At 38.9% G+C, this 16,595-nt stretch overlaps 1 protein-coding gene across 1 annotated transcript in view; it reads right to left on the bottom strand.

The window, feature by feature from the left end:
- Window positions 1–379: 379 nt before the first annotated feature.
- The window catches only part of LOC118203313 (chymotrypsinogen B-like), a 76,147-nt gene continuing 59,931 nt past the window's right edge, over window positions 380–16,595 (bottom strand). The window contains exons 6-7 of the mRNA XM_085810365.1: window positions 3,533–3,857; window positions 380–925 (exon numbers count right to left, since the gene is read on the bottom strand). Of these exons, the coding sequence (XP_085666491.1) occupies window positions 591–925; window positions 3,533–3,857 (660 nt within the window). The 3' untranslated portion in view covers window positions 380–590. The remainder of the gene's footprint in view (window positions 926–3,532; window positions 3,858–16,595) is intronic.

The following is a 16,595-nucleotide window of genomic DNA, read 5'->3' as shown; positions in this document are numbered from 1 at the left end:
TTTCCGCATTGCACCATGGTGTAACTGGAAACACCCTCGACGCGTATTTGAGAAGTTCGAAGTTCGAATTCCGGCGAGGGCATTGAAGATTTTTTTTTCAGTGTTATGACATAAAAAAGTTCTAAATGACTCCACAAGTGACGCCTGAACTAAAAAGTGGAAAACGATAATTTGTGACCCCCCAGGATTTGGCGACAGGGTCCCCTAATCCACAATCGCCTTTTAAAAGTGGGAGTATATAAGGTATTTTCTACATCCTCTCTGCATGCCTTCGTGCTGTGAATAAAAGCACGCGAATTTAGGAGGTCTGTTGTTCGAATTCCAATGAGTGTATTGTGGATTTTTTCAGTATTCTAACATAAAAAATTCTAAATGACTCTACAAATGTTATTTTTTATTTTACAAATTTATTACATTTCAGCTTCAAGTAATTTTTTTAACGTGAAAAGTTTTTGCATCATATTGTCGGTGTGACGTAATAAAAAATCAAAATTAAAATTAAATAAATATATCAAAGTATACTACATTGAATTTTTCTTCAAAGAACTGTACACTGTTAAAAAATTTACCATCAGCTATATTTTTTTTAATCAGTTGTAATTTTTGATGACACTCTTGATCCAGGATAGATGGCTGACTACATTGGCATACACACCGAATTTTCCTTTCTCTCCACATCCTTCTCCGAAACTCGTCACTCCATATGCTGCCCATGTGCCATCTTTCTGCGTGTGCATGAGGGGACCCCCACTGTCCCCTCGGCAAGAATCAACCCTCCCACCGGCGAAGCCAGCGCAAATCATGTGATCGCTGATGAAGACATCTTTGTAGGCGTTCCGACATTCTTTAGGTGGAATTATTGGCACATTTGTTTCAAGAAGGACATTCTCGACATAAACGGATTCACTTGTACGTGTGCCCCATCCTACAAAAAATAAATTAATTAATAAAAATAAATAAATAATAATAATAAATTTGCGTAAAATATGAAACAAAAATCTGAATGGTCGCCCAAAAGGGTTTGTTAAGTTATATCTAAGTGCTTGCACTCTTTTGTCTTTTTAGCTTTATTGTTTCTTATTAAGCATTATTTTCTCCGCACTTTTGCCATATACCATTCAACAGCAAAATTGCAAAAATGTTTAAAGCAGCATCGCGGCATACGTTTAGAATTCACGTAGAAGCGCTTTGTGTTGCCATAAGTTTTCCTGTTTCTTTAGTTCTTTTCCCAGGTCGTCATATCAATGTTCAGTTTCCTGACTAAGATGGCAATGTAAATGTTCTTGAATAGGCCAGATTAGAATGCCTAGTGAATTGTGACCACAAATATCAACTGAAATAAATATAAATATTTACCCTTCTTCGGCTGCCAAGTCTGTTATTATTAAGGATCAACATCACTTTTCCAACATTTCTACATCATCACCATTACATATATATATATATATACATATATATATATATATAAATTGCATTTTGATTTGATAATTAATTACTGCTGTAAAATCATTATTGGCTGTTTGGGTTTTAGATCTAATGTAATTATGGGTATCTCTCCCGCCTTCTTAACGTGCCTTTGTGGTGTAATGGTCAGCACGCTCGGTGCGTATTCGTGAGGACCGACGTTCGAGTCTCCGCCAGGGCATTGCTCATTTTTCATGTCTAGTGCTCCCAAATAACCTAATGCCTCTACAGTGGCGCCCGAACTAAAAAAAAAGGTGGTGGATGATGATTATCCCCCACCTATTTTCTGCGATTGGGTCCCCTAATCCCCAGTCTCCCTTTAATGGGTGAGTATATTGGGTATTTCTCCCGATTTCTTAGAATGCCTTCATGGGGCATTGTTCATTTTTCATGTCTTCTGCTTCTAAATAACCTAATGCCTCTACTCTACAACATTATAAGAGTTATTTAAGAGACATATGACATGGATTAGTCTTGAAATGACGAGAAGAGAGGTTGGTATTTTAGGAAACGGAGGGGAAATTAATTTACGCTGCTAATTTAAACTACAATTTATCTTTTACATACTTTTTATTTTTCTTACACACACACACACACATAGTTGCTTTTGAATAACCTAATGTCTCTACTCTACAAAATTATAAGAGTTATTTTGAGTTATCCAAATAACCTAATGTCTCTACTCTACAACATTATTAGTGTTATTTAAGAGTCATATGACACGGATTAGTCTTGAGTGGACGAGAAGAGAGGTTGGTATTTTAGGAAACGGAGGGGAAATTAATTTACGCTGCTAATTTAAACTACAATTTATCTTTTACATACTTTTTATTTTTCTTACACACACACACACGCATATGTTGCTTTTGCATAACCTAATGTCTCTACTCTACAACATTATAAGAGTTATTTTGAGTTATCCAAATAACCTAATGTCTCTACTCTACAACGTTATAAGAGTTATTTAAGAGTCATATGACATGGATTACTCTTGAATGGACGAGAAGAGAGATTGGTATTTTAGGAAACGGAGGGAGAATTAATTTACGCTGCTAATTTAAACTATAATTTATCTTTTACATACCTTTTATTTTTCTTGCACACACACACACATAGTTGCTTTTGAATAACCTAATGTCTCTACTCTACAACATTATTAGTGTTATTTAAGAGTCATATGACATGGATTAGTCTTGAATGGACGAGAAGAGAGATTGGTATTTTAGGAAACGGAGGGGAAATTAATTTACTCTGCTAATTTAAACTACAATTAAACTTTTACATACTTTTTATTTTTCTTGCACACACACACACACAGTTGCTTTTAAAAAAGTAATTGAAGGGAAAAAATTAACACTTAGTTCATAAATTTCTCTACTAAAGCTGCAAAGGATTTAATTAAAAGTTTAATTCATAATGAACTGAGGAAAAAAAACTTAAGGCCAATCAACTGAGTTTGTAAACTAGTGGAGGAAAAAAAATTTTTTTTTGTTAAGCCTGATATGTAAACTCATCTGTTGTTCTTAAATTTAATAATTGGTGTAACCAATTAAATTAAAGAATGATTAAAAAATACAAACAAACTATTAATCGCCTTTATAAGCGCGTCGTGTTGGATAGAGTCATATAAGAGTCCTTTAGCGTGTCAGAGTCGTAGCTAGGGTTTCCAGCGCCCAGGGACAACTGAAGATTTTGCGCCCCCTACTACTTGCCAAGGATGGAAAACATTTAATTCTAAATTGTCGTAACATCAGTTTGGCGCCCCTCGGATTCCACGCCCGGAGACAGATGCCCCCTTGCTCCCCTCTACCTACGCCCCTGATTTACGTATTAACAGGTTTAAGCTACACGCGGACATTACATTTAACTTTAAGAAAATTACAGAGCAAGAGTCTGAAACAACCTATCATTTTAAACGCTTGGCTTTTACTGAAGTCCTTCTCTGGCTACTCACCAGAGGACATCCTTGTTGTTACAGTCAGTTCTAACAATAGTCCTACATTGCCAAAGATCTATTCCTACGTGTCGCTCTTAAATCTAAATTTTTTAGAACCAAGGAATGTCTTACCCACAATGGTCGCCCTGGCATAGAATGGGAGTTCATCCTCCTCGTGAGGAAGACAGATGGGTTGTACATCCGGGCTCAATTCAAAAGGAATTCTCATTTTGAGAAGTGCTATATCACTTTCGACGGTCACCGGATCATAATTGGGGTGCTCAAACATCATGGCTACTCTTTCCTGCTGCTCTGTGTCTTCCACCTCTGTGAGATCATGTTCTCCTGCTCGAACGTACAATCGCTTGCGTAGACAGTGAGCAGCGGTAAGAATCCACTGGTTGGACAGCAGCATCCCTCCACAGAGAGGTGTTCTTTTCTTATCCAAAATAAGAACCTGAAGACAAAAAGGAGATAGATCAGTTATGTAGGAATTAAGTTATCGATGAATATTCAAATGAAGACTACGATGGAGGCTTTAAATTAAATTCATCGTTTCTGTTAATGGTTTCCGTTAAAATTGCCTTGCTTAGAATCATTATCACTCAAATTATTTATTGAACTTGAATGATTGCTAATTCATATCATCAACTATAAATCTTCGCTGTTTGGGGAAAACAAGGATACATAAAATTATTCTTGAGCGATGTCAAGATATATTTAATTTAACTTTTATTTCAGTAAACATGTTGTGGCCACAAACAAGTTCTCACCTTTATTGTGCCTATTTCCAAAAAGCTTACATTTTTGATAGATTTACAGTAAAAAAGGAGGAGCAGACAGACAGCAGTCCAGCTAAGCCAAAGCAGTGAAAGCAAGTGTGTTATGTCCAAAATGAAATCTTCATTCAGACTGAGTTAGTTTTGGTTCTCAATGCATTTTGATTGGATGGTTAATATTGTTGTAAAATTATTATTGGCTGCTTGAGTTTCAGTTCAATTTATATAACCAGAATTACGTAAGAGTCATATGACACATTCTCAGGGTTGCCTTCGCTTGCGAAGGACGTAATCGTGGGGAGTTCCGCCAAATCCAAATCGCCGTTTTCACGCTTCGATGAGCACGGACACGTGCTAACGCAGTGACGGTTATTCGGATTATGATTATGCCTTGCTTATCTTGCCATATTCTTGCTATCACGCCTAATTGCTGAGTGTTACTGTTATTTGCTTATTTCCTTGCTGGATTTTCAACTCACATAGTTACTCCCTAGCTCTCACTGTCAGGTGATTGTCAGGAGCCTTGTGAGTTTCCACCCGCCCATCTGTCTGCCGGGACGCCGTCGAGCGGGCCCGGTTCCAGGGCGCGGGTTTTTCTGCGTTCTTGGGCGCTGCGATTTTTTGGATTTTTGGATTTCTCGGACCGATCATGGACAGAATTAGCCTTGTTTTTGAGCAGCTCATTGAAGAGCTAGAACATAAGCGTTGCGATGATGGTGCGCTTACTTGCGAACAAGAACGTGACTACAAATTCTATGTGCACATGCTTACATGCATCAACGCATACTTAGCTGACAAAAATAGTAATACTAATAAAACGAAACATACACAAAAAACTGACGAAGCTGATAAAATTAGCGACAACGAACGTTCACGCAGTCCACTAACATTTAATGATAATGACCGAACAAACACCGAAAAAGAAATTACACTCGATCAGGAAACTAGTTCTGACGAAGAATTTTATACTAAACGAAGAGGCGACCAGACAGTACGTACCAGATCGGCAAAACCGCCGGCGAAAAAGCAAAAACAAGATATGCCGAATGACTTACCACGTGCCACTAGGCACATTAACTCTGATATTATCGATAAGAAATCTAATGATGACACACAATCAAAAGATAAACAACATGAGTTAACACAATATAATAAACACAAACAAGGATTACCCACTACTGCTGAAACCGAAAATGATACAATGGATACCACTGCTCCGGAAACGGAACACTCTCAAACCGAAACAAACCCACAAAATAAAGACGAAAATGAGATAACTGACACAAACTTTGTCAGAAAATATAAAATTCCACCTGTTACCATTAAAGTGACTAACAAGGTCTGGAATAATATCCGGAAAACCTTTCAAGAGCGTAATATTGAAGTTGATAGCCGTCAAACTCCTAAAGGCATTAGAATTATGACTAAAGATGACGAAGACTACAGGGTGATAGTTAAGCTGCTTCAAGCCGCAAAAATTGAACATCACTCATTTATCTTGCCACAAGATAAAGATATTAAAGTAGTCATTAGGGGACTACTTCAAGACACAGAAATCAAGGAAATTAATGAGGAATTAAAATTTAAAAATTTAGTCGTTTGTTCTATCAAACAAATGACTAGCAGGAGAAATGGCGAGGTTATTAAATTGCCTCTATTCCTTGTTTCACTACCCAGAAAGGATAAATCGAAAGAAATACATAACATCACTAACCTATGCGGGCTTAGAGTAAGAATTGAAGATTATAAAGGTAGAGCTGGGCCCCTACAATGTTACCGTTGTCAGGGGTTCCACCACACCCAAGCAGGATGTTACTTTACGCCCAAATGTGTTCGGTGCGCTGAAGAACATTTATCATATCTTTGCCCCAATAAAAATAAAGAAAAACCACCGAAATGTGCAAATTGCCTTCAGGAACATACATCGAATTTTCGAGGATGTGATAAATTCCCTAAGAAAAAACAAGAGAAAGTCAAAGCCTACACAAGCAGAGTAGTGGAAAGCAAAAGTTACGCACAAGCTCTTTCTACTGGAATATATTCTGACACGATTAGTGAAGCGAAAAAGGTGTTCGCCGACTTGGCTGAACTTGTTAATGTAATTAAAAGCTCAGGCTTTTTGCTTTCACAGCAAATTCAACAGACCAAAGCAGTAATTCAAGAAACTCATCAATCCGGAGACCATAATGGCCAATCACAACATTAATAAGGCCCCCATTCGAGCAGTTTTTTGGAATGCTCACAGCATTCTTAATAAAATCACGGAACTACACAATTTCCTCACTACTCATGAGATTGACATCGCTTTAATTTCTGAGACTTACGCCACTCCGTGTAAGAACATAAATATTAATAATTATCGCACATATAGATGTGATCGCTTGAGTCAAAGAGGTGGAGGAGTCGCAATTTATGTACGAAACTCCCTGCAATCTTGTTTTATTTCCGATAAAAGAAACTCCACAAATGAAATGGTCACAGTTTCAATATTACTACCTTACATAGGGACTGTTTATTTTAGTACTTTTTACAACCCACCCTATGTTGAGCTTAATGAAGATATACTGAAAAGTATTTGCCCTGACAATCATCAGTTTATCGTTGCTGGAGACTTTAATTCAAAAAATAAAGAATGGGGATGCAGACAGGTGACAGGTGACGGAGGACGAGGGCGCCTGATGTTTAACATAGGTAAACAGGCATATGCCCCGCGTCCTCCACTATCTAGTGGCAACTTCCCTGGAGCCTCATCAGGCTGCCTCGGGAGTATATTTGAATCTTAATGAGAAAGTTACATGGCCATACAAGGGCGGTTGACATAGTCTACATTACAAGTGATGTGTATGACATTTGAAAGTTTTAGGATTACAGTGGTTACAGAAAATCTTAAAAAAAAAAAAAAAAAAAAAAAAAAAAAAAAAAAAAGGGGGGGGGTGGAGGTGGCATAATAATGTAAGACATAATACACATAACAACACACTTAAAATACACAGAACATACTCACAGACTACTAAGTAGAGTACTAATAATGCATTCATGTGATGCTGTTAGAACATATAATGCTGGGCAGATGTAATACTATGTGACATATAAAAACGTGTAATAAAACTGGTAAGATCACAGGATGCAGAGCAGAGATAAAGCTGCGATACTAGTGAAAACACATGGTGCATGCCAGATAAAAAGCACGCGTGTAACATTGCCAGATATAAAGCACGCGTGTAACATTGCCAGATATAAAGCACGCGCGTATACTAATTAAAACACATGATGCAGGGCAGTTTTAAGACAGATAATAACATAAGTTGCAGATAATTATTAGCAATGAACTTTTGGTTTACATATGAAACAGATGGTAGTATATGAGTAATAATACTTATGGGGAGACAATGAACCTAGGCTAACACATGATAGGAGTACATGATGCAGAGCAAATATGTTAATAGTATATACACGTTATGAAGAGCAAATATAGAGCTAAATAAAAGACATGATTCAGGACAACTATAATACTGATAAAAACACATGACTTTGGGCAGAGATGATGCTATTTAAAAGCACATGATGCAGGACAGAGATAATACTAATGAGAAACACATGATGCAAGCATGAATATGATACACATGGTACAGGGCATATGTTATACTAATAGAAACTCATGATGCAAAGCAGATATAATACAAATAGGAGCATATGATACAAATCAGGTATAGTACGATTAAAATCATTTGATGCAGGACAGATATGATACTAATGAATATACATGATGCAGAACAAATATAGAGCTAATTAAATGATATGGTGCTGAGTAGATGCAGTACAGGTGAAGAACGAGTAAATACACTTGGTACAAAGTAAATATGATGCCAATAAATATACATGGTGCAGAGCTGATATGATACTAATAGCAAAGCAGATATAATACGAATAAAACACATTGTACAAATAAATATTAAGGTAGACAAAGATACATATGATAGTATATGAGTAATAAGTGCTAATAGAAAAATATGATACAGAGAGCTGATATGATGCTTATAGGAAGGCATGCTACAGAGTCGTTATAATACTGACAAAAGCACATAATACTGTGCTTGTATAGAACTAATAAGGACACATGACAGCGTTAAAGTTCATTAAATATTTGCTATTGTGCAAGAGTTCTTAAACCAGTTTAAGTTCTGTTTAGGTATAAGATATAAGGTATGCGTGTGTAAATTGTAGTTTCCTGGATAAATGCAGTGGAAAACCTTATGTTAATTAAATGGGCTGGCAGATATCCTGACCTAGTGCCGCGATAAATTTTATAATTTTACATATTGCATTAATGCTTCCCTTGTGCTTAATTATCAGTCGGTGGTAGGCAGTTATGTTGCTCGTGGGCATGAAAAGATGCATGGTATCTGTCAGAGGGCACCTGAATAGGTAGTGGTCTGGCGTTCCGTCTTCTCCACAGACACAGATGTCTGTATTTGATATCCCATGTCGATGAAAATAAGACGGGAACGGCCTGTGACCTGTTATGTAGTTTACTAAAGGAGCAATGGCGATAAGGCGGTCAGTTGATACCTTTGAAATACGCTCATAGGTGCGCCTCCCTGTTTCCGCATTAGTCCATTCTTCTTGCCATTGTCGTATTGCTTGTCCCTGCAAATGACGCTTTAGATAGGATGGTGGGGCAGGAATATTTATTTCCTGTGCTTCGAGATTGCTTGCAGCATCCTTAGCCAAACGGTCAGCTGCTTCATTTCCCTGGTTGCCATCGTGGGCTTTGACCCAGACCATGGTAATTTTAGTGTGACAATTATGCTGCAGGATGTCTTGCAAGTTAATGATGCTCGGCGATACATGGTGTTGATTTTCTATTGCATTTATTGCTGAAAGGCTGTCCGTGTATATGGTAGCTGCCTGTATATTGTTGTTGAGTATATGTTGTACCGCTGCTGTGAGAGCAGTAACTTCCGCCTGAAAGACGCTGTTTTCCGGTTTCAGATGTCCTTTCCATGTGTATTCGGTGTTGGAACCATCATAGTGTATAAAGGCACTACCTACTCCATGTTCATGCTTCGAGCCATCCGTGTATATCTTCGTGAGGGTGTCTCGATGAAGGCAGTTGGATTTAACTGTGCGTATGCCTGTCCCTTTTATTGACGGATGTGTACGCAATACGTCGCCCCGATGCTCATATTGGACTGGGCTATAGGTAGTGTTTCCAAATGTCGCATCTCGGCGCAAGTGGATCAATTGGGCATATGCAGATTCCATTAAGGCTTTGATATGCAGTGGTATGATACCAGCTAGTACCTGTGCTGCATTTGTGGCTGTAGTGCTGTAGTTCGATATGCTTTGCATAGGTTTATCGCAAAAGGTCTTTGCAAGGCTGATAGTTGACGGATTTTCCTGGCTCCCATTGGGTTTGCCCAGATTGGGGCTGCATATAATGCGATTTTCTCTGCAACTGTGAGATATAACAATTTCTGAAAATGGGGGCTCTGACCCCAATTCTTGCCCTGAAATTGGCGCGCTGTTCTCGCTATTCGAGATGTTTTAACACGAAGGTCTTGTATATGAGGAATAAAGGTTAGACCGGAGTCCCATGTTACTCCTAGATATTTAAGATTTTTAACGAACTTAATATTTCTCCCGTTTAATTTAATACAGGGCCGTCGTGTTGGATTTGTTCCTGGCCTTGGAATGATCAACGCTGTTGACTTTTCTGTTGATATTTGAAGCTTAAGTCGAGTGCAGTAGTCAGCAAAAAGTGTGCAGACTTCTGTGCCGTTTTTCTCCAGTTCGTTGCGTGTGCGTCCTCGCACCAGGAGTGCAGCATCATCTGCGTAGGCGACAACTCGCGTGTGTGCGGGCCAGTCTGCAGCGAGCACTTCGTTAAATGTGATGTTCCATAGGAGGGGCCCCGCGCAAGAGTCTTGCGGGCAACCTCTCACTTGGGCTTTGGATGAAACACCTGCATCGTGGGACATTATTAACATACGATCTTGTAAGTAGCTTGTGATTGTTAGATAAAGGTTGGTCGGGCATTTTGCATTGCGTAAAGCTTGTTTGATTGCTGGCCACCACAGAGTATCAAATGCGCTGGCCAGGTCAATCGAAATGAAAGCCGTATGCATATTATCATTTCTATTCTTCTGGATGCAATCCTTGATTGTTGAAAGGGCTTGAACGGTGGAAGATCCTATGCGGAAACCGAATTGTCTGACACTTAGATATTTGGTCTTGTGCAGATGATGACGAAGTCGATTGACAATCAGCTTTTCATACACTTTGCCCAGTGCAGACAACAAGCAGATTGGCCTGTAAGACCGCGGTTCAGCTGGATTTTTGAATTTTTTCAAGAACAAGACTACCTGTCCCTTCTTAAATACGGTTGGGAAGAGCTTTGCCTGAAGTAATTTATTGAATTTAGTGAAGAAATCTGGATTGGCTTTATATGCAACTTTAATTATTGAATAGTCCAGGCCATCCGGTCCTGGGGCTTTTTTCAGGGGTAGGTAGCGAAATACATGAGCGATTTCTTTTGCTGAGAAAGCATAATCATCTGGCGTATCTGGGATAGTTGTATTGTTTCGCACTGCACGTTGTTCCAGTGTATCTTCATGCGGATTGTCCTTTGCAAAAATTTCGTCAAGAAGGGTGGCAGCTGTAAACCCCGCTGGGTTTGTTGAAAGACTAGCTGTTGGAACCTGTGCATGAATTTGTGCTGGTTTGAATACCTTCTGTGTTGCAATCTTATGTAAGATCCCGTAGGGATTCGTATTGTTGTTACAGAAGGTGCGCCAGCTTGTCACTTTTGCAGCGAGAATATTCTTCTTATATTTAGCCCGCTCTTGCCGGTATGTAGTCAGAATCTGTGCTTTGGTCTCTCCGTCCACGTTGCCTCTTAGTCTGCGGCGCAAAGCTCTGCATTTTTGTCTTTGTTGCCTTAGTTCGCCGGTCCACCAAGAGATTCCTTGTAATTTCTTGGTTGTTCGGAGGAGTAAAATTTGTTGACATATTTCATTAAGTTCCTCTAGAAGTCCTTGTGCAAGGGAATCAAGGTGTTCTGAGTTGTTGCAAGATTCTAGCTGCAATTCTTTTGCTTGCAGGAGACGAGTAAAGGCCTGGGTCAATTGTCTAACTTTGTTACCTGGCAGCCTATAGCGTTTAATTATAGAAATGGTGGTATCTGTTTGTATAGTAAATTCTACGTATTTATGATCTGAACAACTTTCAGAGTCTGAGACATGCCATGAATGTATGTTGTTAGCAATATCATAAGTTGAGATCGTTAAGTCTGGCCATCCTTGATTGTACGAATTATCGAATGTAGGTGGTGCATTCGTTGTATTGTGCAATTGTAAATTGTTTGCCGCAATATAATCTTCAAGCTCCTGCCCTTTTGGATTTGTGGTACTATACCCCCATATAATATGATGGGCATTAAAGTCGCCTCCTATGACTTGAGCTGTGTTTGGAAATTTTCTACTTGTTTCGCTTATGTGGGCGACAGTGCTGCCAATTGCATCTGTTGGTGGTGAATACACGGAAGTAAGGATAAATTGCATATTTTCAAAAATGATTAGAATGGCGACATAATCCCTATGCAGCTTGATGACTTGTGGTGTCCATGCGGGGTTGCAGCAGGCAATTGCTACTCTAGGAGCAAGATCTGCCGTCGGGGACTCCTTTTGGTATATTTTCCATGCAATAGGTAAGCTAGCGACGTGACCTTCTCTACAGTATGGTTCCTGCATGATTACAAAGTCTATGTCGTTGGAAATAACTTGCGTGAGGACATGAGATGTTGCTGCCTCAGCCCTTTGAAGATTGATTTGCAGGCATTTGATGATACTTGTGCTTAGTGTACCTATGTTCCTGCTTGATGGAGGTATAGTATGTGGAGAGAGAATCTGCATATGATTATTGCTATTATTAGATTGGATTACAGGCGTGTTGTTGTTAGCATTAGTAGCAGATAGACTATTCATAGATAGTGCTGCGTTTGATCCGTTCGACGTATTTCGTGTATGTTGGACAGGCAACATCATATGCTGGATGGTCGCAAGCTTTATTGTCTCGGTTGCGGTAGTTACTGTCTGCACAGTTGATGCATGTGGCTCGTCTGGCTTGACAGTCTTTGATTGCATGATTCCCCGAGCAGTATGCACAATAGATTTTATTTTGGCATCCCTGCTGGGTATGGCCAAATGCTTGACAGCGGTAGCACCTCTTAGTGTTGAAGTACTCTGAGATTCGATGTGCCCGCCAGCCGATGAGTAGTTTTCTGGAGCGCATGAGTTGTTGGAAGGCATCGGGATTACATTCGACAATCCACTTGACTGTGTTACTCCTTTCTTTGAGCCTGTACAGGATTTTGGCATTATTCTTGTTAATATGGAGTTCTAAACTGATGACTCGTCCAAGTTCCTCCTGTGTAACGCTTAATGGGATATTGTGTATAGCAACCCTGGGAAGCCTTGTGCTTGGGATCTTGGTTTGCAAGAATTCTTTAGCCTTTCAGTCTGCAGTTTTTCCGAGAGTGCGTGAATGTCCTCCTTTGTGTGGCAATCCACTGCAAGTCCTTCCTGCGGGATGTATCTTAATGCTGCTACTTGAACTCCCAATGTTGGTAACGGAAATTTAGCAGTCAATTTTTCTTTTAACACTTTCCTGGATGTTGTGGACGGGTCTTTAGGGTAGATCAGCAAGGTGTGTTTAGGCTTTTGCGCCGTTACACTTGCGTAGGACTTTCGATTGTCTGTTGCCTTTTGCGCTAGATTAGGTGCAGCTGTGATGTGTTGCTGTTGACTTGCTAGTTCACACGCGAAAATACTGGATGTGTTGACTGCTTTATCGACGGTATCCGGAGGTGGGATATACTCAGATACTCCCAAAGCCAGAATTCGGAAGGCTTCAACCGTGTCTATCAGTTGCTTTCGCAAGCCTAGGGGTAGAATATTTTTGCCACCTCGAAAGGAAGTTGCGATCTTTTTAATTTCGTCAGTGAGTTTATCAATCTTCTCAGTATAGCTTATGTCCGAGGTAATGAATGTTTGCAAAGCAAATTCTCTCGAGTAAGTGGAGGAATCTGTGTCACTCATCGTATGGGAAAGGATCTAAGTTTTCTGTACAGTACTGCGTTTGGTGCTGAATTTTTAGATTTCTATCTGGAATACAGGAAAAAGTCAAATTTTCTTACCTTGGCAGCAGTATTTCATCTGTCCTTCATCTGTATAAAGGTATTCCATAGTAATCCAAAGGCACATAGACACTTACTATATACATTACCATGACAGAATGATAGCCGTATATTAAAATACATGTAGCATATTTGCACAAATAATTTATTTTTATATAGCCACTTTAGTTAAATAAACTCAAGCATTTAAGCATATGATTTGTCTGGGGATGCAGACAGACAAACAAAAATGGAAAAATTTTACATGATTTTATTACGAATCACCCCATTGCATTAGAGGCGCCGGCTGAATACACTTACCGGCCAAATGATCCTCGCAGAGCAGAGATTTTAGATCTCCTTCTTACTAATACTTCCTTTCCCATGACTATTGAAGTTCTACACGAACTCACTTCTGATCATTTGCCAGTGGTTGTCACCCTAGGAGTTGCCAGGGATAAAAACGCAAATAAAATTAAACTCATTGACTGGAATCTCTATAGAGATATTTTTCAGATAAATCCCCCGAATATCGGTCCACTCAAAACTAGAAAAGATATTGATGTTGCTATTGAAAACTTGACTAATGGAGTCAAATCTGCCATTAATAATGCCTCAAAAGAAATCAGCAGAGAGCAATTCGCCAATTTTCTCCCCCGCAGTATCAGAGATCTTATTTCTGAACGAAATAAATTACGCAAAAGATGGCATTTGACCTGGAGTCCCCATGTTAAAAGAGAATGGAATAAATTAAACAGAGATATTAAAAAAAAAATTGCTGAATACCGTAACGATGTATGGGAAGAGAATCTCAATCTCAATCCTGCTGACGGCTCTATTTGGAAATTTGCTAAAAATTTAAAACGTAAGTCTTGCAGCAACAGACCCATTTATCCGGACAACTACGTTGCCACCACCAATAGTGAAAAAGCACAGATCTTTGCTAATCATTTTGAACAACAATTTATGCCGAACAGAGAACCCAGAAACATCAATTTTACTTATGAAGTTTCCTATTTCATTATAGACTGGCTTAATGCACCGACCGCTAGGAATCTTACCAAGTTCACTTCGCCTACTGAGGTTAAAGAAGTTATTAAAAGACTTAAAGCTAAGAAAGCACCAGGATATGATACAATTAGCAACAACGCTATCAAAAACCTACCTGATAACTGTGTCACTAAATATACAAGCATCCTCAACGCATGTTTGAATATGAGCTATTTTCCCACCGCATGGAAGCATGCAAAGATGATTTTAATTCCAAAGCCCGGAAAAGACATCACAAAACCGGATGGTTACCGGCCCATTAGTCTGCTCGCCGGTTTTGCAAAAATATTTGAACGCATTATATTTATCAGATAAAGACCCTACTTATCTGTACTTCCACCTCGCAGTTCGGGTTTCGCAGCCAACTTTCCGCCACCAAGCAACTGATTAGATTAGTCGAGTTTTGCGGTGACGCACTGCACAAAAATCAAAATGTGGCTCTCCTCATGCTGGACGTGGCGAAAGCTTTCGACCGCGTCTGGCATGAAGGACTTATCTACAAATTAATTCATCACAATCTTGACAGAGAGATCATCTTGCTCATCGTCTCTTTCATCTCCAACAGGACTTTTTCAGTTTCCATAGGAGATGACTCTTCTTGTGTCAAATCAATAAATGCTGGAGTCCCCCAAGGATCAATTTTGGGACCCATTTTATATCTCCTATACGTCGCAGACTTCCCTAATGTTGACAATGATCCTAACTATTTTCTTGGTTGCTACGCGGATGACACGGCTTTAGCCGTTAAGTCCGCTAGCGCCAAACATGCTATTTTCAAGCTACAACAACGCATGCCTGACATTGAAGAATGGTGCCAAAGATGGCGTATCTCTATTAATGCACAAAAATCGAACCTTTTAATGATTAGGAAGAAACGCAGACTTATACAATTAAATGAAAATATTACACTGTTTGGGGAAACAGTCCCGCATGTTGAAGAAGCCACTTACTCAGGAGTCGTATTTAACAGACAACTCACCTGGAAGAATCATATTAAAAACCTTAAGAGAAAAGCTTACAGCATTATTAACTGCCTCAGGCCTTTACTTGGCAAATACTCCAGCCTTGATCTTCGCAGGAAAAGACTTCTATATATTACCATGATCAGGCCTATTTTAACTTATGCGTCGCCTGCATGGGCCACTGTAAAAGATAATGAAATTAACCAGTTACAGATTATACAGAATAAAATGCTCAGACAAATGACTAATGCGCACATGTACGTTAGTAACGTCATATTGCATCATGACTTTCAACTCCATTCAATTAAAGAACACCTGCACAAGCTGAATTCACAATTTTTTAATAAAGCACTAAACTGTGACCATCTTGCTATATTTGATACTTTTAATTATATTATCCTCTCTGACGACGAAAAACTGAGACCTCTCGCGGCTCACCTCACTCACGACTCTAATTTTCCAACATAATCAAGAATTGTAAATATTTGTAAAGCATCTTGTATTTTATATATTTTACTTTATAATAGTATCTTTATTATAAAAGTTTTTGTATTTATGTATGTATTTATGTATTTATGTATTTTGTTATTTCACACTGATGACTTTCACACTACCCGTCTGTCCATGATCGTCTCCTTGCTTGGTCTGCGATGTTGGCCCCCCTTATTACCACCTACCTCTCTAAACTGATGATTGTACTACTGCGATGTGCCTTCATGGCAATTTATGGAGCCGGACAAGCGGCCATGTGCTGCATTCTGGCAATATACAAACAGTCAGTCAGTCAGTCATATGACATAGATTTTTCTCGAAATGACGCCGTGCAAATACATGTTGCTGTTTTTAGAATAGAGAAGGGAAATTAATTTACGCTGCTAATTTAATCTCTTACATATTCTTTATTTCTCTTACATATATATCTCATCGACTACTTGGCTCGATGAGCTCAGTTTGTTTTTTATTCATATATGTTGGTAAATTATGCAATTTTTGCTTTAAAAGTGATTGAATTATGTGTTCTAATTTCCGATTAAGGTCTTTATGCCTTTAATTAATCTTCATGTAATACTTAAAGAATGATACAAAATTTAAAAATTTAAATGGTGCTAAGCCTAACTGGACCGCCATTTGTTTGTGTTTGAAAATCTTAATAGCATAGTGAATCAAGTCAGTTGGTGCAACAAAATCAGTGTCTTTTTGCCGAGTGAGACCATAAGTTAGCTTTCAAT

This window comes from Stegodyphus dumicola, chromosome 2, assembly GCF_044657685.1.
Source record: "Stegodyphus dumicola isolate Sdum_Otavi_A_Nest chromosome 2, ASM4465768v1".
NCBI classification, from domain to species: Eukaryota; Metazoa; Arthropoda; class Arachnida; order Araneae; family Eresidae; genus Stegodyphus; species Stegodyphus dumicola.
Note: the sequence above shows the minus strand (reverse complement) of the source record. Positions and strands in the feature narration are given on the sequence as shown.